The sequence below is a fragment of the Silurus meridionalis genome, chromosome 20 (assembly GCF_014805685.1).
Source record: "Silurus meridionalis isolate SWU-2019-XX chromosome 20, ASM1480568v1, whole genome shotgun sequence".
NCBI lineage: Eukaryota > Metazoa > Chordata > Actinopteri > Siluriformes > Siluridae > Silurus > Silurus meridionalis.
This window is the reverse complement of record NC_060903.1, coordinates 10598140-10625875: the sequence shown is the minus strand read 5'-3', so window position 1 is coordinate 10625875 and position 27736 is coordinate 10598140. Positions and strand designations below refer to the sequence as shown.

General features: G+C 36.6%; 1 protein-coding gene and 1 long non-coding RNA gene across 3 annotated transcripts; both read right to left on the bottom strand.

Moving 5' to 3' along the window:
- Positions 1-4427: 4427 nt before the first annotated feature.
- Positions 4428-22609, bottom strand: prpf38b (pre-mRNA processing factor 38B). Of its 2 annotated transcripts, XM_046876411.1 has the most exons (7): positions 22332-22609; positions 22158-22214; positions 20917-20985; positions 15266-15417; positions 14996-15056; positions 8281-8510; positions 4428-5456 (listed from the first exon to the last, which is right to left on the bottom strand). In XM_046876411.1, exons 1-7 carry the CDS (start codon positions 22356-22358, stop codon positions 4769-4771), a joined length of 1284 nt encoding a protein of 427 aa, XP_046732367.1. In that variant the 5' UTR covers positions 22359-22609; the 3' UTR covers positions 4428-4768. The 2 variants fall into 2 exon arrangements, with proteins under 2 accessions (XP_046732367.1, XP_046732366.1); XM_046876410.1 differs by having other exon boundaries at positions 22158-22609.
- Positions 22610-25695: 3086 nt separating this feature from the next.
- On the bottom strand, positions 25696-27175 carry LOC124403341. Its single transcript, XR_006928886.1, has 2 exons — positions 26792-27175; positions 25696-26248 (listed from the first exon to the last, which is right to left on the bottom strand). It is a non-coding gene; the product is annotated as an uncharacterized LOC124403341 (long non-coding RNA).
- Positions 27176-27736: the final 561 nt, after the last annotated feature.

The following is a 27736-nucleotide window of genomic DNA, read 5'->3' as shown; positions in this document are numbered from 1 at the left end:
AGAGGTCTTCAGAATTATATGCAATTATATGCACCCAGATCCATCCCCAGGAGGGTAATTAGTATGGTGGCATGTGAGAGAGAGAGAGAGAGAGAGAGAGAGGTAGTAGTATCCTTATTATTACATGATATTTACTCAAACATTTTCTAGTCTAGCATGGTTAAATATTGAATTACTCCAGTTTGACATGATACAAAAAGATTTAAAGTAAAACCCATCATCCTCATTTGCACTTTTTTAATAAGTACGTCTAAAAGAGAAACTAATTACAACACACAGTATCACCCTCCTTTTGAATCAGTGTCCTCATAAGGTTTCTATTTTATGTTGTCTCAAAGTTTTTACTGCCATTGTCTGAGAGGTAGGAGCTAACTCTTGGGAAACTCTGCAAAGACCGTAGGCTGTTAGGCAACACTTCTCAATACTCATTTTCAGTTTATTCATTATATGTGCCAAATTTAGGACACATTTAGGGTAATACAAAATTGCATATTTTTCAATGCCACTGATGTTACATGTCTGCTCTTTTTTTCCCTTTTTATTCAGGGCCATTGGAGAAAATAAGGGGATAAAATGAAGAGTGGGGATACTTAGATATAGTTTACTTAATACTGTTTACTGAAAAATAGATTATATAAAATAGAGCATTTACCACTTTTCCCATTTGTGTTTGCATGCTATGTTTAGATACATGTTTTGTTTTGGCAGGCTGTTTAGCAGTGACCTATATAATGAATTTCTGTTTTTAATTAGTTTTTTGTATTTAGATAAAATATTTGAATAGAGCCAAATATAAATCTTTAAAACAAGCAAAACATTTTCTTTAAGTCTAGGTTATACAGACATTTGGACGGAACATGAATATTAAATTACTGTTGTAAGTTCTGAGACAAGCAACTTTGTATACTAGTTTATATATTTTGATTGCTTACAGCCATATGTCTTTAAATAAAGCTAAATTTTGCATCATTATGCAGTTGAATGTTATTTATATATAAGATCCATGTAGTCATTATTCATATGTAGGAATTTGAATGAACAAGAAATTACATTTTTGCTTTACTTTAATTATTGATTTATTAATTAAAAAAAAAAATTTATTAAATGAAATCATTAATCATCAATTACAATCATATGTACACCAGCATTAAAAAGTTTGGACACACCTTCTCCTTCAGTCGTTTTCTTTATTTTTATTATTTTCGACATTGTACATTAATACTGATGACATCCAAACTATGAAAGAACATGTATTACATTATGTAGTAAACAAAAAGTTAGACAACTTAGAATGTTTTATATTTTAGATTGTAAAATATATTTAGCTTTGATTACAGTTTTGCATACTCTACATGCTCTCAGCAGATTCATAACGTAGTCACCTGGAGTAGTTTTCCAACAATCTTGAAGCAGTTCCCAAAGGTGTTGAGTACTTGTTGGCTGCTTTCCCTTCACACTTAATCAATGTCAACTGGATTTAGATAGGGTGATTGTGGAGGCCAGGTCTTCTAATGCAGCACTCCATTACATTCACAGTGGTTACTACACATTCAGGAACTGTCTGTTGACCCTCTCTACATCTAACAAAGCACCAAAACAAAATCTCAAATTTAGACTAATCAGAACAAAAGACAGTTTTCCACTGATTTAATGTTCCTTGTGTTTGTTTGCTCAGATCATGAAAGACTGACACATGCAGTCTCCTCAGAACAGAGAATGTAACAGAAATACGTCAAACACTCAAACTCTGAGATGCATTTATGTGGGCTCTAATCTGATCCTCTGTAAATTGTCAGTTTCTAAGTCTGGTAATTCTAAAATACTTACATGAGTGTGCCAATCTGTCATCAAAGCTAAATGTAGCTACTTTGGACAATCTGAAATCTAAAACAAATTTTTGTGTTCTTTCATAGTTTGGATGCCTTCATTATTAATGTATAATGTTAAAAATGATAAAATTAACAATAAATCCCCACTGAATATACAGTTGACTGGTACTGTATATTACAATCATTGATTTGCATTTCATCACTTGAGCAATTCTAAATAATAGGAGTGCATTTTGAAGTTTTGAAGTACGTTATTTCTGTGCATAAGCTCAAAGTTAAAAATGATTAATAGTACTTAATACTAAATAGTACTCGATAGACAGACATTAGTCCTTTTTTGCTATCTGTTTCCCTGATTGCAAAATTATTATAATAGCTTTAGCATTTATTTCTGGTAACATACATTATCATGCAACATAATTTCATACATTCTAATAGCAGGCTTTTGGGCAAAGAATATTAAACGTGTGGTAGGACAGAATAAATGGTTGAATTTAACTACATATTTAGAACACTTTGTTCCATTAGATTTTTCATGTTAAGTGGTTAATGGGTCATTACAGGAAACAACACTCTAGCAGTAATTTAATTACTGACAAACTTTCAATACTCATTATGCAGATTGTCTATAAGGCAAAACAGATTTTTAAAAGATCATTTTAGCAGGGGCTCAAAAGAAGCTTTTATTTAGAATATTTGACAAGAAGTGTTCTAAATATACACTCACCATCCGTGTTAATATAAACACCTGTACAAATGCTCATATTGAATATTGAATTTTAACAATTTCCCTGTGGGATCAATTAAGTATTCTGATCTAAAGATAATCATGTAATCATCAATAAAGCAGATTCAAGTAAATGTTCACATCAGACACCAGAATGAAGAAAAAAGCAGCATACTGGACAAATAAGCAATGACAGTTTTTCAATCTTTCTGTAGCTGTGAAAATGTCTGCATTGTTATCCGTATTCTTCACGAATGCCTTAGCAGTAATCCATTTACATCGATCACACCTTTATTTCTTTATAGATTATAGATCAGCTTGGTTACAATAACTCTATATGTTGGTGAAGTACACCAAGCACAATTTTTCTTTTCTTTAGAGACAACTGCTTGAAACTAACTATATAGGTATAACTAATATACCCATGCCTAAAGCTTTGCAGGCCCCTAGAAACCCAATCTTTCAATTTGGGCTCATATCAATATCATCCAGTTATGAATTACAGCTATTTGATTATTTCAGCTCCCCATTTTAACTGACTGATTATATATACTGAAATATATATTTTTCAACATTATTGAAAATAATGCAGGGTACACTTTGCAGGGTAATCTGACACACTTGTGAACTTCGGCCAAAAATCCTAGAACTAGATTGCAAAAGTTTGCTGTACAAGAGAGCACATTTTTAAAATGAAAGAAACCACATTAAACCATACATGATTTCCACTGTCAGACCATAAAGTACTTTTCAAGAGATATGCTTGTTGTTGTTTTTTTAAGATAAATAGCTCCCCCGAGTGGCTGGTTAGTCTTCCCTTTGAGGCACATGTAGATAATATAAATAGAAAAGCTTTCTTTCATCTTAGAAATATCTAATAAGATTAGTCCAGAATGCAGCAGCAAAAGTCCCTACCTGAACCAGAAAATATGACATGACCTTGCTTCCAGTCAATGTTTAAATTGATTATGAAATTCTACTACTTATTTATAAAGCAGTGAATGGTCTCATGCCAAATTACAAATTACTCATGCAAACATTTTAACAATTATGATCTGCTACACACACTTTAATCAAAAGATGCAGGCTATTTGGTACCTCAATTAGAGAGGACTAAATCAGGAGGCAAAGCTTTTTCTTACAAATCACCATGGCTATGGCTTTAGATCCTGAATTTAGTCGAGGCATCCAGGTGAGAACTACGGAGTTAGTTCTCCATAGTTTGTTTAGTCCAGCCTTTTGAAAAAAGAGATTTTGTAGGTAAAGGAGCCAAATTGGAATGCATTTTGGTGAACTGGGATGTATTGATTGTTATCCCCTCACTCTCATGAATTCACATAAGGTTGCTGGTGCTGTGGCAGGCTTATCTTCCAAAGCTTCCTCATGTGTTACCTTCTGTTTTTCTCTCTCTCCATCATCCAACACCCCCCACAAGCTACACATGATCCTGAGATATGTGATCCTACCTTATGGCCTATTTGGATAGCATTCTCCTTACCTAAAGACCACTTGGTGCAAGATTGTGTGTAGTGTTATTCTCCAGAACCATGAAGATGGATTTAGAATAGAGCTGCAACTGCCATGAACAGTTTTGCATTAAAATGTAATATGCATCACTAAAGCGCCCTAATTAAGTTCAAACATCTCTCTTGAGAACAGCCGAAGGACGTATGCGCTGAATTTTCATGACTGTATGACCTACAATCAGTAAGTTCCAATCAGTTTTAACAGAGAAACATAATAGAAAGAAAAAAACATCCTAATGAAAACACCATTTGCTTGGTCTCCAAAGAAAATGCTTAAATTCTAAGTAGGTTTCAGCAAGCACCCTGATTGTTTGGACCATTGATAACCACGGAGTAACATTTAGCTTCTTTTTCTTCAGGATTTTATTAAGAAACAAGATGCAACACAGCACAAATTTAACAGGTCTATGCTGCCACGTGCTGCCTATTTTACTTCATACGTGTTCATCTGTATGATTTAAAACATTCTCCAGAATTATATGTACAAACATTTTAGAAGTTTGCCTCAAAACAAAAGAAATATTTAAAAAGCATTTTTATGTCCATAATGGCTTAACTTGTGATGGAACAGAAAGATTCAGTGAAATCTACACCAAGTGACTTAGCAGGGTAAAGGTGGGGGGACGGGGGGGGACATGAAACCCTCCCCAGACAAGACAGGGAAGACAAATGTAAAGAAAGTAAGCTCATGGAGTCCCTTCAATGTCTGTTCTCATATGGTCCTTCCCGTTGCTCGCATCTCTGCGATGACTGCGTTCTTGGCTGTGACTATGTTTGTGCTCCTTGCTGTGGCTGCCCTCACGCTTTTTGCTCTTCTCCTCTGGTTCCTGGCGACTCCTGGAGCGTGACCGAGAACTTTTCTTTCGTGAACGTTCCCCTTTGTGCCTCCTCTCTCTACTTCTGCTTTGGCTTGACCGCTTGTTCTTACGCTCATCCCGGTTCCTCTTCTCTTCTCTCTCATCCTTATGACGCCGTTCATCTCCTTCTCCTTTGGCCCTCTTATCTTTCGAGCGATCTCTTTCTCGATCTCCACCACTGGTGCGCTCCTTGTGCTCCCAGTCCTTCCGACGGCTTCGCTCTCTTTCGTTCTGTCCATCCCGCTCTTTTCTCTCATTTCTCTTTTCACGGCTCTTTCGCCATTCCGAGGCACGATCAGGGGTCCGGGAATGCCGACGATCACGCTCACGATCTCTTTCTCTGTCTGAAACCCTGTCCCTGTCCACTTTGTCCCTTTCCCTGTCTCTATCTTTACGCTGGCGGTCCCTCTCTCTCTCAAGCTCGCGATCAAAGCTGGCACCACGCCGTTCTTGATTGTGACTGCGGCTGCGTGAGCGGTTTGGGGATCTACGTGGACTTGGGGTTCTCCTCGGGGACCTAGGGAATAAAAACAAAAATGTCAAACTTTTACACCTTTATTATGAAAATAGAACATTTGTATTACAATGAAAAACCTTAATCATTTTAGGAAAAAAAAAAAGGTATAATATCCTAGTTGTTTAAGTGCACACACTCTAAACTAATGCTTAGTTGAAGTGCCTTTACATTTTATTACAGCATTCAGTCATTGGGAGTAAGCATTAATCAATTTGGCACATATTGATGTATTCTGGAAAAGCATTTAAACCATCATATTGGCTGGGTATCTCCTCTTCAGGTCATTTATTCATTAGATCAGGACTCTGACCAGGTCTGGTCAGGTTTGGAGGTGTGATTCTTGAGAAGATTGAAAATCCTCTTCATCTTAAGCAGAAGCCTAAAGTTTTTCAACCTATTCAATATTCCCTCTACCCTGATCACAGCACCAGTCCAGATGAAGAAAAAAAAAAAAACCAGCCACAAAGGGAATGTGTACTTGTAATGATGTGCTGTGTTTTTGCACCAAAACTTATTGTGCCAGCGGTGAGCGAGTGGAGGGCGGAGCTGGATAGAAAGAGCGGTAAAAAACACCTGCAGCTCATGAGACTAATCAGTGTGCTCCAACCTCAGGGAGAGAGCCACAAAGCAGAGAGACAAGCGGAACGGTCGGCGAAGGAAAACTCGGACTGGCTCTAAAGAGAGAGTGTGAGGAAGCCGGGCCGATTAGAGAGTGTATGGGGGAGTCCCACCGTGAATACATGAAGGAAAGCCCCTGGGTTAAAATTAAAGTAAATAAAGCTCTGCTTGGTGAACTTTTGCCTGTCTATCTTTCTTCTAGTGTCTAACCAGTGGGATTTGTTACACTTATCTTTTGCTATAATGACCAAAAGGTTCAACTTTGGACTCATTAGGCCATAACACGCTATTTCACATGGTATATGTTCAATGTCTTGGAAAAAAAAAAATTGTAATCCACTCAATGGATATTTTTCAAGAATGAGATCCCATACCTGCTTTGTAAACACTTTGCAGCCCATGGTTTTTCCAGTGGAATGTGAATAAAACAAAAATCCTATCGGAACATCTGTACTTTATTTGGGGCTAATCAGTCACTTTAATTGATGGACATTTTGATTAGAAATATTGTGAAGCTAAGAAACATGTCTTCATCTGATGCAGAGAAGCTCGTCCATGTACTCATGACCTCCAGACTGGACTATTGTAATAGTCCCCAATCTTATCATCCCTACAGTGGCTACCTGTTAAGTTTCGACTTGACTACAAACTACTGCTCCCTACTTACAAAGTCCTAAATGGTTTCCATGTATCTATTCAGTCTTCCAACACGCTACAGCCAGTCACGCTCCTTGAGATCTCGAAACTCCGAACTTCTTATGGTTCCTAGAATAGCATTAAAGGTGGTAGAGCATTCTCACATCTAGCTCCTAAACATTGGAATAGTCTTCCTGATAGTGTTCGGAGCCCAGACACACTCTCCCAGTTTAAGTAAAGATTAAAGATTTAGCAGGGTTTTAGCAAGGCCTACACATAACACGTCACATATCATAACCTTGTGCCCCAGTACATCTGATCACATGCACATTATCAACTTGTGCTTGTTAATATTATAAACAGCAGCTACACTAATTCCTCTCCACTGCTTCTCTTTCTCTTTCCATCAAGAGGCATCCTGAGGCTGCGCCAGCCCCAGTTACGTCCCACCTCACGAAGATTGTGGACCTTTAAAAGAAGTAGATGCCGATCCCGCAAACATCCTGGACCATCTAGAGACGTATCAGCGCCATTTGGATTCCGCTTTATGTGGAGTTTGGACATTGGACCTCTGAGTGTTTAAAGGCTCTGGCATGGAGAAGCTGGTGTTGGATCTATGATGATCGCAAATGTTGAGCTATTGAGTTGCTCAGTAGCTCCTGGTTCCATAATCACTAATGACACTATAAAACTGTAGAAAGGACATTACCCAATCTTACATTAAAGTCCTCATGTTAGTTCTCACACTCAATTTTTGGGTGTCTTCTACAATTACAGCCACAAACCCATGACTACAGCTGAGGGCTATAACAGGACAGTGATTGTATTACAAGGTGGCACTCATACAGGGAAATGACATTCAAGTCCAAATAAATTGAAATTAACTCGTAGAAAGTAGTCCCACACAGCTTTTCACTAGAGAGACAAAGCAAGAGTAACAACAAAAATGTGTTTATTTGAGTCACATACAAAAGGCAGTAGTCTGTATTGAATTTCTCAAACAAAAGTGCACAGTGAAACACCGTTGATGCAATACCAATACAACGAACAAGATTGGTTCGATGCCAAGGTAAAAGATTTGGTTATTAGTGCACATTGCACTTGCATGGCCGGGTATGTCTGTATGTCTATGCTAATAATAAATCACAATGCTAACTGAATTCTATTTAAGGTTAGAAATAACGTACTACAACATTTGATCAGATCTGCATATAAAACCACCAGATCAGGGCTTTGGAATCATGGGCAACACTTTTTCCGACAGCAAGTTAGTTCCTGGTCTGAGAGAGCATGAACAACATGGCCCAGTTGACATTTTTACTTGCAAGAATAAATAAACTGTCGGAATATCACTGTATATTACAGTCTCTGTCCAATGTTTTTATTGTGAGCGTTAGCTAACCAGAAATGTTCAAGGACCAAAGAAATCACTTCCTTACATTTATTAATGGCTGCTAACCGGTCTATAGACATACACAATGCTCAACACTGCTTAACCATGCTTTAATGAGAAAATCTAAATCTGCCAACATTTGTTTTGGGCTAGGCTGCTAAGAATCCTGCAATGTACCTTGAGCGGTGCCAGTCTCCATCCTCCTCCTCCTCCTCCTCCTCCTCCTCTTTGCCTTCTTTTTGCGGTGGTTTGCGTGGTCGATTTTTCATCTGCTGGTCAATGGTCTTCTGCACAGGTACTGGGATACGTGGAAACAGCGTGGAGAACCATTCAAGCTTCATGAGGAAGGAGCGCAGCATCTCACCAATAGTCATAACACATCCACCGCCAGCCTTCACGTCCAGTTCCTGATCACACAAGCACACAGGTTCTTTATTGACACCAGCAGCTTCAGCCAACATGTTTTTTTTTTCTATACAGTATCTCAAAAGTGAGTACACCCTTCACATTTCAACAACCATTTTAGTTGTCCCGTCTCCCTTCTCCTCTGAAAATAACTCAACATACAGCCATTATTGTTAAGATAGCTGCCAACAAAAGTGAGTACACTAAGTAATAACAGCTGTACGCCATGTAACCACATGCCCTACTCATCATATTCATGTTTTTGTCTGCTTCAGAGGAACAAAAATTTGTGTATCTTGTATTAGAGCAGTTAAAATTTGGTGCTTTGAATACAATTCTCTCATACTGACCACTGGATGTTCAACATGACACCTCATGGCAAACAACTCTGAGGATTTGAGAATTAGAATTACTTGCTCTCCAGAAAGATGGTCTAGGCTATAAAAAGATCTGTAACACCATGAAACTGAGTTACAATACAGTGGCCAGGGTCATACAGAGGTTGAAGCAGAGTTCTTGAAGATGGCTTCAAAAAAACTTTTAAACTTTGCTTTAGAGGTTGCAGAAGCAGAAAGTCCACTTTGTCACTGCCCAGACCATACACCGCACATTGCAACAAGCCGGACTGCATGGCCATTGTCCCAGAAGAAAGCCTCTAAAGCCTGTAAATCGTTTGCAGAAGAGAACCTGTCCAAGAGCATGAATTACTGGAACCATGTCTTGTTGTTTGAGAAGACTTAAACTTTTTTAGCTCAGATGGTGCCCAGAATGTGTGTCAACAGCCGGGTGAACAATACCGAGAAAAAAATTTTCTTGCCTACAGTCAAGCATGGTGGTGGTAGTGTTGCTGGTAATGGGGCACAGTAGTTCATTTATGGAAACATGTATTTCAACATGCACTGTGCCATTCAGAAGCAGAACATCATGACGACCTTCTAGAAACTGGGCCAAACGGCAGTTTTCCAACATTTAAACATCACTACATTTACATTTGCTGCATTTAGCAGACGCCCTTATCCAGAGCAACGTACAAAAGTGCTTTAAATCTCTAGTAATGAAATCACTAAGCACATCAGCAAGATAACAGCCTTGCTGAGGAAGCTAAAGGTGATGGTGTGGCTAAGTATGTCTCCAGACCCGGATCCTATTGAGCATCTGTGGGGCATCCTCAAGCGGAAGGTAAAGCAGCACCGTGTGTCTAACATCTAGCAGCTCAGTGATGTCATTATGGAGGAATAGAAGAGGATCCCAGCAACAACTTGTGTAGCTCTGGTGAATTTCATGCCCAGGAGGATTAAGGCTATGCTGGATAACAGTGGTGCTCATAAAAAATACTGACACACTGGACACAGTTTCGACATGTTCACTTGGGGTAAACTCACTTTTGTTGCCAATATTTTAAAAATAATGGCTGTATGTTGAGAATTTTCAGTAGACTGTAAATTTATACTGCTATACAAGCTGCACATTGATTACTTCTAAACATACGTTTCATTCTATAGTATTGTCCATTGAAAAGAAATAGAATGGTTGCTGAAATGTGACGGGTGTAGTCACTTTTGTGAGATACTGTATAATCAGGGGTTTTCTATGACTGAATGCATACACTACTTCACATTGAAATTAATAAGTCATTTTTAAGCTAAGAATTAACCCAGAAGAAAAAATTGTAATGAGACATTTTAGAGCAGGGAAAGCAGGACTAATTAGTGGACTAATTTTAGAATTTAAAGTGGGGAAACAAAATCGCTGTCAGTGATGAGCAAAAACTGAAACTTCACCTCTGTTTTCATCAAGCTCAACATTCATACATTGCATTTACTGCATAAGTGAGTGCAGGAGAGTGCTGATATTACATCAAAAAGATGGACAGATCAAAAACAGCTAATTATTCCAATCCAGACTACTCATCATGTAAACATGTCTGTTTTAATAAGACAAAAAAAACCCAAACCCTTAAACATAACCAGATAGCAATGAAATATGCTACATTCACTTGAAATCGGTCTTTACAGAACAGATTGCAGCAAGCCTGGCTGTGAGGTAAGACCTCACATTCCCATTAACTAGGATAAAAAAAAAAACGAATGCACGAACAGATGTTCTAAAGATCAATGATCTGTGTAAATGATCTTGCCATTCCTCAAAATAAATACTGTGTCTTATTCAAGCACAGAGGTAAATTGCTAGAGCATTGCGTCTGTGACAGAGAGCGAACAGGAAGGGGTTCTGTTTGCACTCACGCACGCAAACCTGCAGTGTTGGGATATATTACTCCCATTCACCTTCTGCATAAGGCCATCTGAGAAAGAGAAGAGTGCAGTTAGCTAGACTTGCACATAAATGTCCAAACATATTCACTATAGCTATAACTATATTTACACAATTAGGACATCAGGCAGCTCAGCAGACCAAAAAGGTTCTCTCCATTCTAAAGAGAACATGTAGGAATATTTCATGCTGGGCTGCTGATATTGAGTGCACCACTAGGCGTTGTTAAATAAATGTATTTAATTTAAATCGATATCTGTTACATATTTGAAGGAAGGGAAAAAAAATAGCTATTCTAGAGCAGATTAAACGACAATGCCCCAAGGGACATTTATTAGTAATTTAATTTTTCATTTAATTGATAGATGGCCAAACAGAGCAAATCATATTTTACTAGCTATGTCAACAGGCAAGCAATATAAATCCGATATAAAGCAGTATGTTTGCACTTTCAACAAAACATTAAATTTCACTAACACATGACCATACCAAGCCATTTTTGTTTACACATGCTTAAAATCCTTGTTTTAGTATTTTATAGTCCAACAAGAATAAGTGCTCTAAACCTTTTTAAACCTTTCCTGCACTTGTGTTCATGAAATTAGGTGAATAGGCTAATTGTTTTCATTGTGTTTGTGTAAACAGTGCTGTGCAGTGGTTTTAGGCAGTTTTGAAGAAATGTTGGAAAAAAAAAAAAAGTACTTTCAAAAATTAAAAATGTTATCAGCTAACAAAATGGAAAGTAAATTATCAGAAGATAACTCCAAATATCCTTTGGCGTTCAATTCTAAATTTTTGCACACTTTGTATACAGTGTCAAGGACTTAGATTCAGGTGTATAATTAACCAATTATTCCAAGCAGGTGCAAATGATAAAATTTCATATGTAAGTAGAAACGGTCATTAACTGAAACAGAAACTGGAGCTGGAGGCTTAAACATGGATGGGGAACAGACAAATTCTGCTAGTAAGGTGAGGTTTTGGAAGACAGTTTCAGGTCACAGGTCATACACTATGGCAATAGGGTACAGCAACAAGACAAGATGCTTACTATATCAGCAAGGTCTTACCCAGGCAAAGATTTAAAAGCAGACTTGGGTTTCAAGATAAACTGTTCACATCTGTGTTGAAAAAGAAAAATGTGACATGCAATTTTAAGGACCACAGACAAAGCGTTCGGCCAAGGAAGCTTAATGCAGTGGATGAAAGACGCATCATGCTTACTTCTTTTCCACATCAGATGATGTCCAGTTCTGCCATCAGCAAAGAACTGGCGGAAACCAGCAGGACCCAACAATCTCAAACATACAACCAATGCCACTAAGGACTATCTTAAGCATAGAGAAAAACAAGGGCATGAAAGTAAGAGTTTTGGCCCCTACAGAGCCCTTAACTCAACATAATGAAGTTATGGACTACATAGACAGGAGGAGATAAAGCAGATCTTTTGAAAGCATTCTTACATTTTTTCACTGCCTAAAACCTTTGCACAGTACTCAGTAGTTCATAAAATGTTACATAGCCAAAATATAATGTGTCAAGCGAAGAAAAATCGAATTTGCTAATTGGACCTCCTCCTTTCATTTAAATTTGCACAATAAGCAAAACCAAATTCTGCAAACTTGTTTTATTTTAGGTATGCAGCAAAATCCTAATACGTGTTGCAAAACTGGGTTTAAAACCATGTAAATGCATGATATTGAAAAACAAATGTATCAAATAACTTATTAAACTATGATGCTATATTAATATAATACTTCTGAAAGTGAACAGAGATGGTTTTAGTATAACAAAAGGTTGAAGAAACTATGAACACCCCAAGAAATCAAAGGCTTACTAGTAAACACTACTATGTCATGGTAAAGAGACCTGTATTGATATTAGGGGTGAAATGGAACAGGTATTTGTACTGAACCTTTTGGGTAAAGGAATTTGGGTTCGAAACAATCCTTTTTATGTGCGGAACATAGTTAAAATCCAATTTTCTTCAGGAATGTATTAGGTGCCGGACTGCTTATTCTCCCCCTCGCACTTTAAGCGCATTTGAATAACTATTATTAAACTTGAAAACATACATAATGCCAAGGGTATAAAAAAAGAAACTAGAGTTAGTGCAGTGTCTACTCACTGGAAATACGAATTGTAGTGCACCGTTTTGCTCATGCAATCAGAGCGAAATGAAGTGGGAATGAAATTGCTGTTTTTGAAAATTGGTTTTACAAGATTCTAGTGATATGAAATTACTTGAAAATCCTGAAAATTCCACATATCTTGGGAGTGAATGAATGAAGGATAGAAGCAATAAAGACATTTGTTAAAGTATGCTTAAATAAGTAGGACATATCTTTAGAAAATGTAATTTTAAATGTAAAAAACACACGTATTACCAAATGGGGTCTAAAATGTAAAATAGCAAGTTTACGTTTCGCATTTCTTCTTCTTGACCGTAACAAACTTTTACCGAACCTTGAATTGTGTGTACTGTTACACCCCTAATTGATAATCATATTTCTTTTACCATATTGCAAAAAATATACATCTAAAACTATTAGGTAATAAAAGTTATAAATGACCAAGATGAAACGTGGCCATTGATTTAATACAATAACAGTGACTGGCAGCCAATCAGAACTCATTTCTCTATAGAGGAAATGGATCATATTTGAGCTTAGCTTCAAGCAAGCACACGGTTCAGTTCAGTTTCAGTACGGTTAGGGGAAGAAATGCAAAGCATAAAATTTCTCGTTATTTTTTATTAACACAGTTTATTATTATTTACATTTTTGAACATCAACACTTTAAATTCAAACAAATTAAAACTGTTAAAACAATTTTAATTAAAATAGCTGCTTGGTTAAATAATATAAAATTATATTTTAGAATATTTTATCAAAATAGAATAGAATAAATCAATTTAATGCAATACACTTATTATTGTGATTAAATTGAGTAATCAATTAAAGTGGCACAAATTAAATTGATTAACCTGCTAGCATGCACCCCAGGACCTGAAGGAGACCTACCTAAATTAAAATTTTAACGGTTCCTGACATCAGTGTGCTACATACACAATTCACATATCTTTGGAAAGAACACACATTGGGGTTTACTAGCCATCATATGATTTTTTTATATATATATATATATATATATATTGCAACTCACAGATGTAAAATTTGCTCAGAGCTCAGATTTCCCATGCACACCAGGTCATCACTCCCCGCAAAAATATTTTGCTCAAAACAAATCTAATTTCAGGCACGGAGTGAGCAGCCACAGTGACACTGCGCTAACTCTAGTTTATTTTTATAACCTTGGCCTTGCTGTGTACATTTTCAAGTTTAATAATAATAAAATAAATGCACTCATAGTGCGAGGTGGAGACTAAAACTTTCAGTCCGACACATATTCCTTAGGGAACTCAGATTTGATCCATGTTCTGCATGTAAAAAGAATTGCACACATGTACCAAACCCAAAGCCCTGTCCCGAACAATGTGAACAAGTGTACCCTTACACTCCTACTGCAAGAAAGAATTTGAATCAATAGTAAAAAGAAAGACGCAACTCTTTACATTTTATTGTGCAGACCTAAAGCAAAATCATTGCACTTAAAGTACTCCAACAGCTGTTAATCATGCTTTGCATTAAACTGTCTAGTTTGGGATTGATGTTTGTCAGAATTATTATTTGATATATGATATATTATACATGATATATTTATCTGGACAATTAAGAAAATCAGCAAAACAGGAAATTAGCTACGTTAAAATGAATAAAAGATCTGTTTAATACAATGCCACTTTAATAGTGGTTTCATACTTCTAACTTCAAGCATCCCAGTGGGTATAAGTTTCAATCAACCTTAGTGGGATAACCAATCAACTGTATATCAGATGAACATTAAGCAAAAATGAAGGCAAAGGTGAAAAGTCAGCAATATGCATCACAATTCTAATCTTTTACAGGAAAATCAGTCATTCAGCATAAAATGAGAAACTAATTCAAATGTTCAGACATCCCAATTACAGATACACTATATAAGGAATTACAAACAAATCTAAGAACAAAAACGTTTAATTAAGACCTGAAATAACTAACATTATTCCAACTGCACTAGCCAAACCATTCTAATCCATATCTAAAACATGAGATTGCCCATGCTTCTATATATTCAGTGTAAAAGAAAGTTGAAAGTATTACCCGTGGTGACATACCTCCTCATCATCTAGAAAGGGCTCAAACCACTCGATCAGGTCTGCAGGAGGTTGTGTGTATCTGTATAACAAAGCAAAAAGCATTCACTAAAATTTCTTTCCTTTTTTTTAACCAACAAAAGTTAGCCTTAGAAATTACAGAACAAAAAAAGTTTGAAACTACTTGTGTAGAATCATTAAGAAATAAATATAAAGTAAAAATAAAGCAAATTAAGCATTTTTCTATCAAAACGTTTGGCAAATGTTCTTTTTTTAAAAGTAGATTCTTACCGTATATACATGAAGCCAAGTGCTCTGATGTACGGGGAGTCTGTGTGTGTAATTAGACCCATCACCTGTTTGCGGGTCAGCTTAAGTGTGAACAGCTTATACAGTAGACAAAAAGCTGTGGAGACTATACCGCCTGTGCCTACACCTCGTACCTGCAACAAAGATTTTCAATTATTTCAATGATCATACCACAAAAGCTAATAAAAAAATATATATATACAACCAGGTTTTGGGAAAATATAAAATACATCAACACAACTGAAATACTAAAGTTGCCTGCAATTATTGCCACCTGAAAATGCAGTTTCTCCCTAAAACAGATTTTTACTTTTGCATAAACTAATTTCTGTCAAGATGTCAAAAGACCATGGGTATGCATCAAACAAGCAGACATGTTTCAGTATTAAGTATATTGTACATACAGTATCTCACAAAAGTGAGTACACTCCTCACAGTTCAGGAACCATTTTATTTTATGTTCTCAAGGGACAATACTATAGAAATTAAACTTTGATATATTTTATTATTCTTTTAGTAGTCAATGTGCACCTTGCAAATAACTCAACATACAGCCATTATTGTCTAAATAACTGACAATAAAAGTGAGTACACTAAGTGAACATGCCAAAACCGTGTCTATAGTGTCAGTTTTTAGTGTGAGCACCACTGTTATCAAGCACTGCCTTAATCCTCCTGGGCATGGAAATCACCAGAGCTGCACAGGTTGTTGCTGGGATTTAGACACATGGTGCTTCTCCACCTTACGCTTAATGATGCCCCACAGGTGCTCAATAGTGTTCAGGTCTGGAGACATACTTGGCCACTATCACCTTTAAATTCAGCTAGGCAGTTGTCATCTTGGGGGTGTGTTTGGGGTTTGTTATGTTGCAAAACTGCAGTTCGGCCAAGTTTCTGAAGGGCATCGTGTTCTGCTTCAGAATGTCACAGTACATGTTAGAATCCATGTTTCCCTCAATGAACCACAGCTCCCCAAGTACCAGAAGCACACATGCAGCCCCAGACCTTGAGGCTACCACCACTATACTTGACAACATGCAAGACACAATTTTCTTGTTGGTCAGTATGAGAAAATTGTACTAAAAACACCAAATATTAACTGCTTTACAAGATACACACAATTCTATGGTCCCGTCAAGCAAAAAAATAAAAAAAAAAAAAACATGAAATTGATAAATAGGACATGTTGCTTTGCATGGTTAAAGGATGTACAGCTGTTATCACTTAGGGTGAAATCACTTTTGTTGCTCGCTATTCAGACAATAATAGCTGTTTTTTGAGTTACTTTACAAAAATATACTAAAATGGTTGCTGAAATGTGAGGGGTGTACTCATTTGTGTGAGATACTGTAGAAGTGATGATACATTTCCAACCTCAGCACATTTGACAAAGTCTTTCTTTCCAATGTTATTGCATCTAATACAATAGACTAAAGCAGCTTAATAAAAAGGTGTGGCCAGTTTCATCATCATTCCAAGACAAAAATTTGGTAGATATAATTCTCTTTGAACTACTCTCTTTGCGGTCTAAACAGGTGTTGCCGTAAGCAAAGGACACCAATCACTAATTGCACTGGCAAGTAACAATAAAAGACCTGAAAGACCATAAAACTGAATAAAGTAAATTACGATATAATTCTTCTCTTGGAGACAAAAAAAAAAAGCTATTTCTTTTGTCAGTGAAGTAAAGATGCACAACTAAATTCTCACAGGCAGTGGTGGTTGAATGGACTCGCATGGATGGCAGGATTTGCCACATGGATCACAGTTCACATTGTGAAAACTAAACCCATTTTGTGCATTTAATTGCCATATTACATCAAAATGCAAATACAAATATATAAATAAAATAAAAAATAATCAATTTCAAATTACTTTAAAAAGGTTAATGCACCGTATGGTGTTTTCTTTATGTTTTAGTTTGAGACAATCCCTAACTTTGGAAATATTTGTTGTGATCGTTGGAAAAACTCCCTGAGAAAGTGCTAACGCTTCTGTAAGTAAACTCTGAGCCCTGCGTACACTTAGTGTTTGTTTTGGTACCAGCTGGCAATGATCATGCTCTCCATGATGTCCTTTATGGCATCAGCAGATCATCTGCCTCAATTGGAAAGACATTTCTGATCTTCAATCTGACAACCAGCCAAGTCACCGTAATGAAGTGTTCCTACAAAGATGATCTTTTGCTTAAGAAACCTAAGAACCAAAGTTGGAAAGAAAAAAAATTGTCTGCAAACACCAGACCCACTTGACTAATCAGACTCCATGTCCTTTTTTTTTGCTAGGAGTGTGATCAGAGTGTCTTCATCCAAACCACTCATCCAATAGGATCAGTATGAACCAGAATAAACTCATCTCCTCCTTGGATGAACTTCAGTGCATTCTGAACATCAGTTCATGTATTCTCAATACAAAAAGCATTACCCCAAAACAGGACCAACAATTGAATCCTGAAAAATAGTTTTATAATTAATGTTAATTTTAAGTATCAATTGTGTAAATTTGTGTGTACATGTTTAAATATGCATTGAAATAAACTGCAGAATTATATTAGGGCTGCATCAACTGATTGAGAACATGGATAATAAATTTCATTTTTAATGAATGCCATTATCAATTAGTTGGGCTGCTCAAGTTTCGGCTTAGCGTGTTGGCAAGATAATAGCCACTTGCAAAATGGCAGAGTGCAGATCAACCAGCAACAGGAAAACGCACTGGTGTCACGGATAAAGGTGAAACGCCAGCATTGCAAGCAAAAACTGTACAATCAGAAAAAAAAATATTTTAAGATGACCATTTAATTTATTTATTTGTATTGTATTTGACGTGTGGCAGAAGTAATGCAGACTGCATCATGAAATGCAATACATTGATTAAGCTAAATAACATATACCCATATATACACATATACTTATATACCAGTTGTATTATATTTAATAAACATTTTCAACATAATTAAAAAATAAATTAGCTTCTTTAATAAAGTACATATTCATATAAAAAAAAAAAAAAAAAATCAAACAAACTTTTTTTTTTTTTACCACAATTGTTTCAAAATCTGCCTAAAGTCTGATATCGACTGCAGAGCATAGATAAATCCGATTGGGGCAGAAGACAAGTCTCAGATTGTATTTAGCAGGTTTTTAAGAATTTTTTAATGGATGCGGTGCAGAGGTCGCAGAAACGTATGTATCAAATATGATACATTTGGCATTATAGGGTTAAAACATGTTTGGCAGCACATATCTATGTGAGCAACTGTTCTCTTTAATGAAGATGAACAAAACACCATTCAGGAGTCGTCTCTGATGAACAACATTGATGAAGGTTCAACATTACATATATGGAGAGAAGGGAAACATGCACAATTGCAGTCAATTTTTTTTTTTTATAAATATTGAGTTTGGCACACAACGACTTCCCAGTTTTTATTTTTAAATTGATTATTTATAAATTTGAGTTTGACACCCCTGCTTTAAAGGATCTTTCCAGATCATCATAAATATTCATGACAGCTTTGTCATGGTGGGTCCTTATGGGTTAAGGAAAACAATGGAAAGTTCTTAAATGGCCAGGTCACTTGACTTTAACCCTAATTAGTACTTTTAACTGAAGACAAAACTAAAAGCAGTTACAAACAAAACAAACAAACAGCTACTAAAGGCTGCTTCTTCTTTCCGCTGCTCCCATTAGGGGTCACCACAGCGAATCATCTGTCACCATACTACCCTGTCCTCTACATGTGCCTCTTTCAACATAGCCACCTGCATTTCTTCCCTCACCACATCAATGAACCAGGCAGATACTAAAAGCAAATGCAGTGGCAATGCATCTCATGGCAGAAAAATCAGCATCTGATGATAAACATTGGTTCAAGACTTCCTTCCCTATCATTTAATTTACTGCAAATGTTTTGCATCCTAGCAGCAAAAATAATTATTATATTTTGTCAATTTATCCAATTGAGCCTGTGAAAATTGAGGGACAATGAAAAACAAATGGTTAATGCAATATTTTTAATTTAACTTTGTTGAGGCTGAAATTGGTGCCAAATGTGCTTCAAGTCTTTTTAAGTATGATGCTACAAGCTTGGCACATCTATATATGCACAGTTTCTCCCATTCTTCTTTGCAGAACCTCTCAAGCTCCTTCAGGTTGGATGGGGAGTGTCAGTGCACAGGCATTTTCGGATCTCTCCAGAGATGTTCAATCGGGTTCAAGTCTGGGCTCTGGCTGTGCCACTCAACGGCATTCGTGGAATTGTCCCATAGTCATTCCTTTGTTATCTTGGTTGTGTGCTCTGAGTGCTTTGAGGTCCAAGCCGCTCTGGAGCAGGTCTCCCAGTTTCCCCACATCATGATGCTGCCACCACCATGCTTCACTGTAGGGATGGTATTGGCCAGGTCATTAACAGTGCCTGGATTCCTCTAGACATGGTGCTTGGTATTCAGGCCAAAGTGTTAAATCTTTGGTTCTTATGGTCTGAGAGTCCGTCAGGTGCCTTCTGGCAAACTCCAAGCAAGCAGTCATGTGCCTTTTACTGAGGAGAGGCTTTCATCTGGCCACTTTACCATACAGGCCTGATAGGTAAATTGCTGCAGAGATGGTTGTTCTTCTGTTAGGTTTTTTTCTCTCCACAGGGAAATGCTAAAGTTCTTTCAGAGTGACCATCAGGTTCTTGGTTACCTCTCTGACTAAGGTCCTTCTGTGTCTAGGCAAAGGCTGTGAATACTTATGTACATGTATTCTTGTGTACAAATTAACATTTCTCAATTTTTTAAAATTGAATTCCTCTTGTTACAGACAAAGCACACTATACATAAATAACCTAAATTAGGGTTTTACATACTGCAAAACAGTTTTTTTTTAAAGTTTTTATCAAATTAATCGAAGAAAGAATTCTGATTTTTTTATATATATATATATATATATTTTTTTTTTTTTTAAATCATTAGTTGCAGCCCTAATTTCTTTATATATTTTTCACATCACTGCCAGGACCTTATCTACACAAAGGTGAGTATAACTGCCTATAAAGAGGTGGTGGGGGTACCTGATGAACTTGATGCCTTGTAACTTCAGCAAAGTAGAGTAGAACAATGAAAAATGGTACCATATTAACTTTTTTTATTTATTTATTAATCTTCACGTTGAGGCTAAAGATTATTAACCAAGTGTAATTTATTGCCATTTTATTGGAACCGCTTCATTTAATCTGACGTTAGGGGTCTTGTATTCTGTAATTATCTGATATTCACATTATATTTCATAAACTTTAAAACTGTATAATTTTTTTTTTATCTTGTTGTATATTGATAGCTTGGAAAGCTACACAGCAATTTGACCAACCCAGCTACAATTTGGTCAGGTTTTTATTTTAAAATAATAAATAAAAAACATGAAAATGTTACCCGAAACATTGAATGGAAAGTTATAATGATGTCAATAAAAAATACATTTTAAATGATTGGTGTGGCACCATTCTCACCAAACTTTCAAGGAATAAAGAGGAAACATGTTCAAATAGCAAAACCATTTATCATTGAAGACATACTTTTACAGTTGATTTTGGGCAACATTTTTCTTTTAGAGCAAATGGTAAAGGAGATCCAGAAGCACATACTTCTACTTACCCCTCCGCACATTCCAGTCTGCCCTGCTGTCTTCCTGCTTCCTTTCTCCCATGGTTCCACATGGGTTACCTGGGGAACGATGCACAACTGACTAGTATGGTAATACTGAAAAAAAAAATGACTACAGAAATTGTAGGAATAGACGCGTTTTGTTGTTAATAAGCGCATTTATTTGCACCACAGGACATTTAACCCCGGACCAATTCACACTTACACACGCGCTTACAAACTAATAAGCAGTTAAAACTAAAACTACAACGATGACCGTTGCGTTTACTTATAATGGTTAGTTTGTTTCCGGTAATGCAGATGCAAACATGTGCACCAATCCTTTTTTTTCTCAGCTCGATTAATTTGCCAGCCGGTCACTAACCATAGCGTTCCTGGTAACAAAAAAAATAAATAATATATATATATATATATATATATATATATATATATATATATATGTAATAATAAAAATATATATATATATATATATATATATATATATATATATATATATATATATACACACACACACACACACACACACACACACACACACAGTGGTACCTCGACATACGATTTTTTTGAGGTACGAGCGGTCACTCGTTCGATTTTTTGCTTTGTTACGCGAGCAAAAACTTGAGATACAAACTCGAGACGCCGCTGCTAGATGGCGAATCGAAGCCAGAAAGCGAAGATTGTGACGAAAATTAAGATAAGCAAAGAAGAAAAAGTTTAAAGTTTAGGGATACGTGCTGGAGTGATAGTAAAAAAAACGCTTATCGCCTCTACCACCACATGTCGAGGTACTACTGTGTGTGTGTGTGTATATATATATATATATATATTATATACACACATATACATACACACACACACACACACCTTAGTGTTGTAAAAACAAAAACACTCAATATCAATAAAACAATTCGAGTTTATATTATCGGGCGATGAACACATTTTTATTACAAATCATTAAAGGAAATACAAGTGTTCGCAAAAAACGGGTATTTGTATAAACTACTAACAACTGACTGCTTATAGCTCTAACGTTACCCCGATAATGAGAGAGAGAAAGAAAAAGAGAAAGAGCGCGCTAGTTAAAGTCGGCGTGCTTCTCCACAAGGTCGTGTGTGACTTTCAGTGTAAATAAACCGCCAAAAACACAAATTCACGCGATTTAAGAACCGCAAGCTAACTATCCACGCTGCTGTATCGCGGCCCGCTAGCTAAGTAGCGTTAGCTGGCGTTACCTTGAAGTAGATCTCATCCACGACCTCATGGTATGTCTTCAACTCGTACAACTGAACCTTAAAATACGGAGATGATAGCACGTTTGTTAGAATCATAGGATTTAGGTTCATTGTCTTCTCATTGCCCCACAGAGGTAAGACATTGCCGTGTTTCCCTGAAGGAGGTTTGCTCACGGCCTGCTGCTGCGGATTCCCCGCCATGGCGCCTGGATGCGGCAGAAATGCTAGCTGCCTAGCTAGTTACTTTAGAGAAATAATGCTAAATATAGTGTCATTAAAACTGCAATTGCTCCAAATCTCATTAAAAGTGAGTATTCTATGGTACGTAGCTTAACTTAATTCAATATTTAAACGATATATGTCTCAAACAACGATGTTTTCTGGATCAGTCAGGCGCACAACCAGATAATGTTCCCGGAGATCAGGCGGAAACGGAAATTCCTCTTCTTCTTCTTTAATTTTTTTGCCCGCCGTAAACCAGAACGGAAATTACGCTTCGATATGCTTTTTAAAAACAGATTTCGCTTTTCTACTACACACGCCGTATGGAGTTTTTTTCGGCTTTGGAACATGTTGTTTGTTGCAACCTAAACTTTTATACGTTGATATATATATTTAAAAAAAAAAAAAGAAAGAATTGACACGAATATTGAAAATAAGCGTATAGCGTTCTTCATTCTAGGTCCCACAAAACGTTGTACATCGTGAAAAATGTAAATTGTACACTAGGTTGCAAGTTTAATTAGATATTTGGACCCTAATTAAATTTATACACGCACTTCAGACACCACATTTTTCTATCCAAACAACATAGTTTTATGATAACCTGATCAGAGCATCTACAAAATGAACTTGTAACAGCTGACTGACTCACAGAAAGGAAAGGCTAGCCTGTCTGGCCTGACCGCACAGAAGAGCTACAAAACAAAATGCTCAGAGAGATAATACTGGATATGATAGAAAAGTCTCAGAACACTGCGTATTGCAGCTTGGTTTGTATGTGGTGGAAAATCTGAAGATTGAGTGTGCCCATGCCGACCATGCTCACTAAGATGCACTAGTGGAAGAGGACATGCCTTAGTGTCATGCTCCAGACAATACTCTGCTTGAAAACCTTGGGTTCTGGTATTCATGTGAATGTTACTTTGACATGTACCACCTACCTAAACATTGTTGCAGACCATGTACACTGCTTCAGGCAACAGTATACCATAATTACAACAGCCATAAAATGCTACAAGTCTGCGCTGTTGCCCAAAAAACTCAACTCAGCACTTTTTTCCCTTCAGCTCTAATAGTGCTGAACTCAGCTCCTAAGCATTGACAGCCTCCTTTTAATAAATGTCAGTTGTCACTGATTTACTAAACACCTTCACTTTACTGCAATTATTTCACAACAATATTGGATTGTTATCTGCGCAATATTGCTATTTACACATCTGCATTTATGTAATCTACCAGATCTACTGTTCCATATTGCATGCATCATGCTTTTTCCATCTACTTTAACTTTATGCATGAAATTCTTATTTATTTCATTCAACTTAATTGCCATATGGATTTCTGGTATTCATTATTATTACCTTTACATGTTCAGTATTATCTTTAATATTGCACCATAACCTTACTAAATTTGTTTAATTTATTTTCTATATGGGGAAAATGTGATCTCTATAACTTCATCAATAGGTTAATTGTCATGTTGATTTGAGCTGCTGTTTTAAAAAAAAATGTGTAGTATAGTATAGCATGCCACTTACAGTGCCTTGCAATAGTATTGACCCCCCTTGGTGTTTTTCCTATTTTGTTGTCTTACAACCTGGAATTAAAATGGATCTTTTGGGGGTTTGTATCATTTAATTTACACAACATGCCTACCACTTTGAAGATGCAAAATATTTTTTATTGTGAAACAAACAAGAAATAAGACAAAAAAACTGAAAACTTGAGCGTGCATAACTTGAGCGTCCCCCCCCCCCCCCCCCCAAATTCAATACTTTGTAGAGCCACCTTTTGCAGCAATTACAGCTGCAAGTCTCTTGGGGTATGTATCTATAAGCTTGGCACATCCAGCCACTGGGATTTTTGCCCATTCTTCAAGGCAAAACTGCTCCAGCTCCTTCAAGTTGGATGGGTTCCGCTGGTGTACAGCAATCTTTAAGTCATACCACAGATTCTCAATTGGATTGAGGTCTGGGCTTTGACTAGGCCATTCCAAGACATTTAATCATTTCCCCTTAAACCATTTGAGTGTTGCTTTAGCAGTATGCTAAGGGTCATTGTCCTGCTGGAAGGTGAACCTCCGACCCAGTCTCAAATCTCTGGAAGACTAAAACAGGTTTCCCTCAAGAATTTCCCTGTATTTAGTGCTATCCATCATTCCTTCAATTCTGACCAGTTTTCCAGTCCCTGCTGATGAAAAACATCCCCACAGCATGATGCTGCCACCACCATGCTTCACTGTGGGGATGGTGTTCTCGGGGTGATGAGAGGTGTTGGGTTTGCGCCAGACAAAGCGTTTTCCTTGATGGGCAAAAAAGCTCAATTTTAGTCTCATCTGACCAGAGTACCTCCTTCCATATGTTTGGGGAGTCTCCCACATGCCTTTTGGCGAACACCAAACGTGTTTGCTTATTTTTTTTCTTTAAGCAATGGCTTTTTCTGGCCACTCTTCCGTAAAACCCAGCTTTGTGGAGTGTACGGCTTAAAGTGGTCCTATGGACAGATACTCCAATCTCCGCTGTGGAGCTTTGCAGCTCCTTCAGGATTATCTTTGGTCTCTTTGTTGTCTGTCTGATTAATGCCCTCCTTGCCTGGTCCGTGAGTTTTGGTGGGCGGCCCTCTCTTGCCAGGTTTGTTGTGGTGCCATATTTTTTCCATTTTTTAATAATGGCTTTAATGGTGCTCCGTGGGATGTTCAAAGTTTTGGATATTTTTTTATAACCCAACCCTGATCTGTTCTTCTCCACAACTTTGTCCCTGACCTGTATGGCGAGCTCCTTGGTCTTCATGGTGCCGCTTGCTTGGTGGTGCCCCTTGCTTAGTGGTGTTTCTCTCTGGGGCCTTTCAGAACAGGTGTATATATATATATATATATATATATATATATATATATATATATATATATATATATATATATATATATATATACTGAGATCATGTGACACTTAGATTGCACACACGTGGACTTTATTTAAGTAATTACGTGACTTCTGAAGGTAATTGGTTGCACCAGATTTTATTTAGAGGCTTAATAGCAAAGGGGGTGAATACATATGCACGCACCACTTTTCCGTTATTTATTTTTTTACATTTTTTTGAAACAAGTTATTTTTTTCATTTCACTTCACCAATTTGGACTATTTTGTGTATGTCCATTACATGAAATCCAAATAAAAATAAATTTTAATTCCAAGTTGTAAGGCAACAAAATAGGAAAAATGCCAAGGGGGGTCAATACTTTTGCAAGGCACTGTATGTCAACCAAGAACAGAAATCGCAGATTGACCCAAGCTGGACAGGTAAATAAACCTTACCATGGTTTTAAAGAGTGTTTAGTAATATAGACTTCCAGTTAGCTTAAATCATTTGGCAGGCATAGAGGATTTTTTGGTTTGTTTTTTGAAATGATTGAAAACACTGATTCCAACATGTACTGTGACATTCTGAAGCAGAACATGATGCCCTCACTTTAGAAACTGGGCCAAACAGCAGCCAAGATGACAACTGCCATTTCACCCAACTCTATATCCATAATCCCCCCCAGATCTGCTCCTTCACCTAATATAAACCTACTGATAAAAGGCTTCACTAAATAAATGTTTCAGCCTCGACTTGAACAATGAGACTGTGTCTGAGTCCTGAACACTGATTGAAAGGCCAAACCATATCTGTGGGGTTTTTCTCTCTCTCTCGGTTGAGTTAAACATGCCTCTGAGGTTCCAGTGACCACTGTTCCTTTCCCTCCCCCCCTTCGTGGATCTTCCCACTTCGTCCAGGCCTGCCTCTGGATAGTGTTCTCTTCATTTGGAGGTCAGTCTGTTCAGCTTGAGATGGTCTCTCATCAACGCCTTTGGTGGTTCCATGAAATTCTGAAGTAAGAACGGGCGCTTTAAAGATGGATTGGATTGTAGTTATTGTGAACAGTCTGCTACATTGACTCAGGACTTCTTTTCGCTTCTGATCATCATCAGTGTACGATGATTGTATATCAACATCGTATATCTGCTATAAATGGACATTCTGTGCTGATTAAAACAGGGATTTGGTCATATTTTCTAGATCTGATAAGGACTCTTGGTTCTGCATTATTGACTAACTAAAGCTATTTATGCACTTACTAGAGAGTGAAGCATTACAGTAGTCTATTCTAGATTTCTGCATCCTGTAACAACATAACATTTTAGCAAAGTTTTTAAGGTAAAAGATGGCTATCCTGCTAATGTTATTTGCAATAAACAGTGTCCTATGTGAACTCTTTAACTTGAGAGTTGGAAAAGAATTCTTTCTTTACATAAATCATTTTTTACAAAAATTATTTTAAACAAAAATTATGAGCAGATCTTGACAGCTATTTACCCAAATCTTTGTAGCTCAATGAAAGACAATATTGGGGAAAAAAACTATGAAATTACCTGGATCTGTTCTTGATTATCGGATATGCTCTGGATGTATTAGATTAAACTTCAGCTAAAATGCATCTAAAAAGAAACATATGATTTATATTTTTAGGTATATATGAGGTGGATGTCTAATTTATCCTGCAGAAGTATTTTAATTAAACTATCTTAGCTTCCATCCTGAGGTGTAGGTAAATTAGATAATTCAGGGGTACTTCAAGTAAATATTTTAGGTCAAATAGGCTCAGCAGATAAGAAAATTTGGAACTCTATTGCTGTTATCTGCTGGGCATATCTTTTTACACTGCTGTGGTAATTGTTGTTCCTACTAGGTATGTAAATGCTCGCACAACTGGACATCTCAGTTCCCATAAAGATGCATTCTATATTCCACTGTACTTATCAAGGCCACTCTTTCCAAAAAGCCTGTCAAGACTTATAATGCACAAGAATGCACTTGCATTATTACATTTGAGAAACAATTAATCTTTTGCAATAGAAGGAATTCTTATAATTGCTGACAGATTCAGTAACTACTTTTTCCATAATTTTATCAAAATACTTCTATTGAAAGTCAATATGCAACATTAAACTAGGGTGTGGTCAGATCTTTTCCTTACAAATGCTTATACTAATACTAATACTAATACTAATAATAATAATAATAATAATAGCAGTCAAATATAATAACAGTCAAAATATAAAATATATAAATGCTGCCCTTGTAATGCCATACTTGTTAATTACTTGTTAAATACTATTGATATAAATACTATTGGAATTTTATTTTTTTTTTACTTAGAAGATACAAATGAACATCTGTTTTGTGTTAAATATTTTGGAACTTGGTTTTTCTCTCAGAGAAAAAAAATTCAAATATCAGAATATGTTAAAAAACTTCGTTTCCAAGAATCGTTGTCAATTGATTTTGTTAGACTATAATTTTCTGTATTTTATAGG

Coding starts and splice junctions, on each gene's coding strand:
- prpf38b (XM_046876410.1), bottom strand. CDS start 22,358: ATGGCGGGGAATCCGCAGCAGCAGGCCGTGAGCAAACCTCCTTCAGGG. Junction 15,057..15,265: donor CTTGGCTTCATGTATATACG/GTAAGAATCTAC, acceptor TTTGTTATACAG/ATACACACAACCTCCTGCAG. Junction 5,457..8,280: donor GGAGACTGGCACCGCTCAAG/GTACATTGCAGG, acceptor TTTATTCCCTAG/GTCCCCGAGGAGAACCCCAA.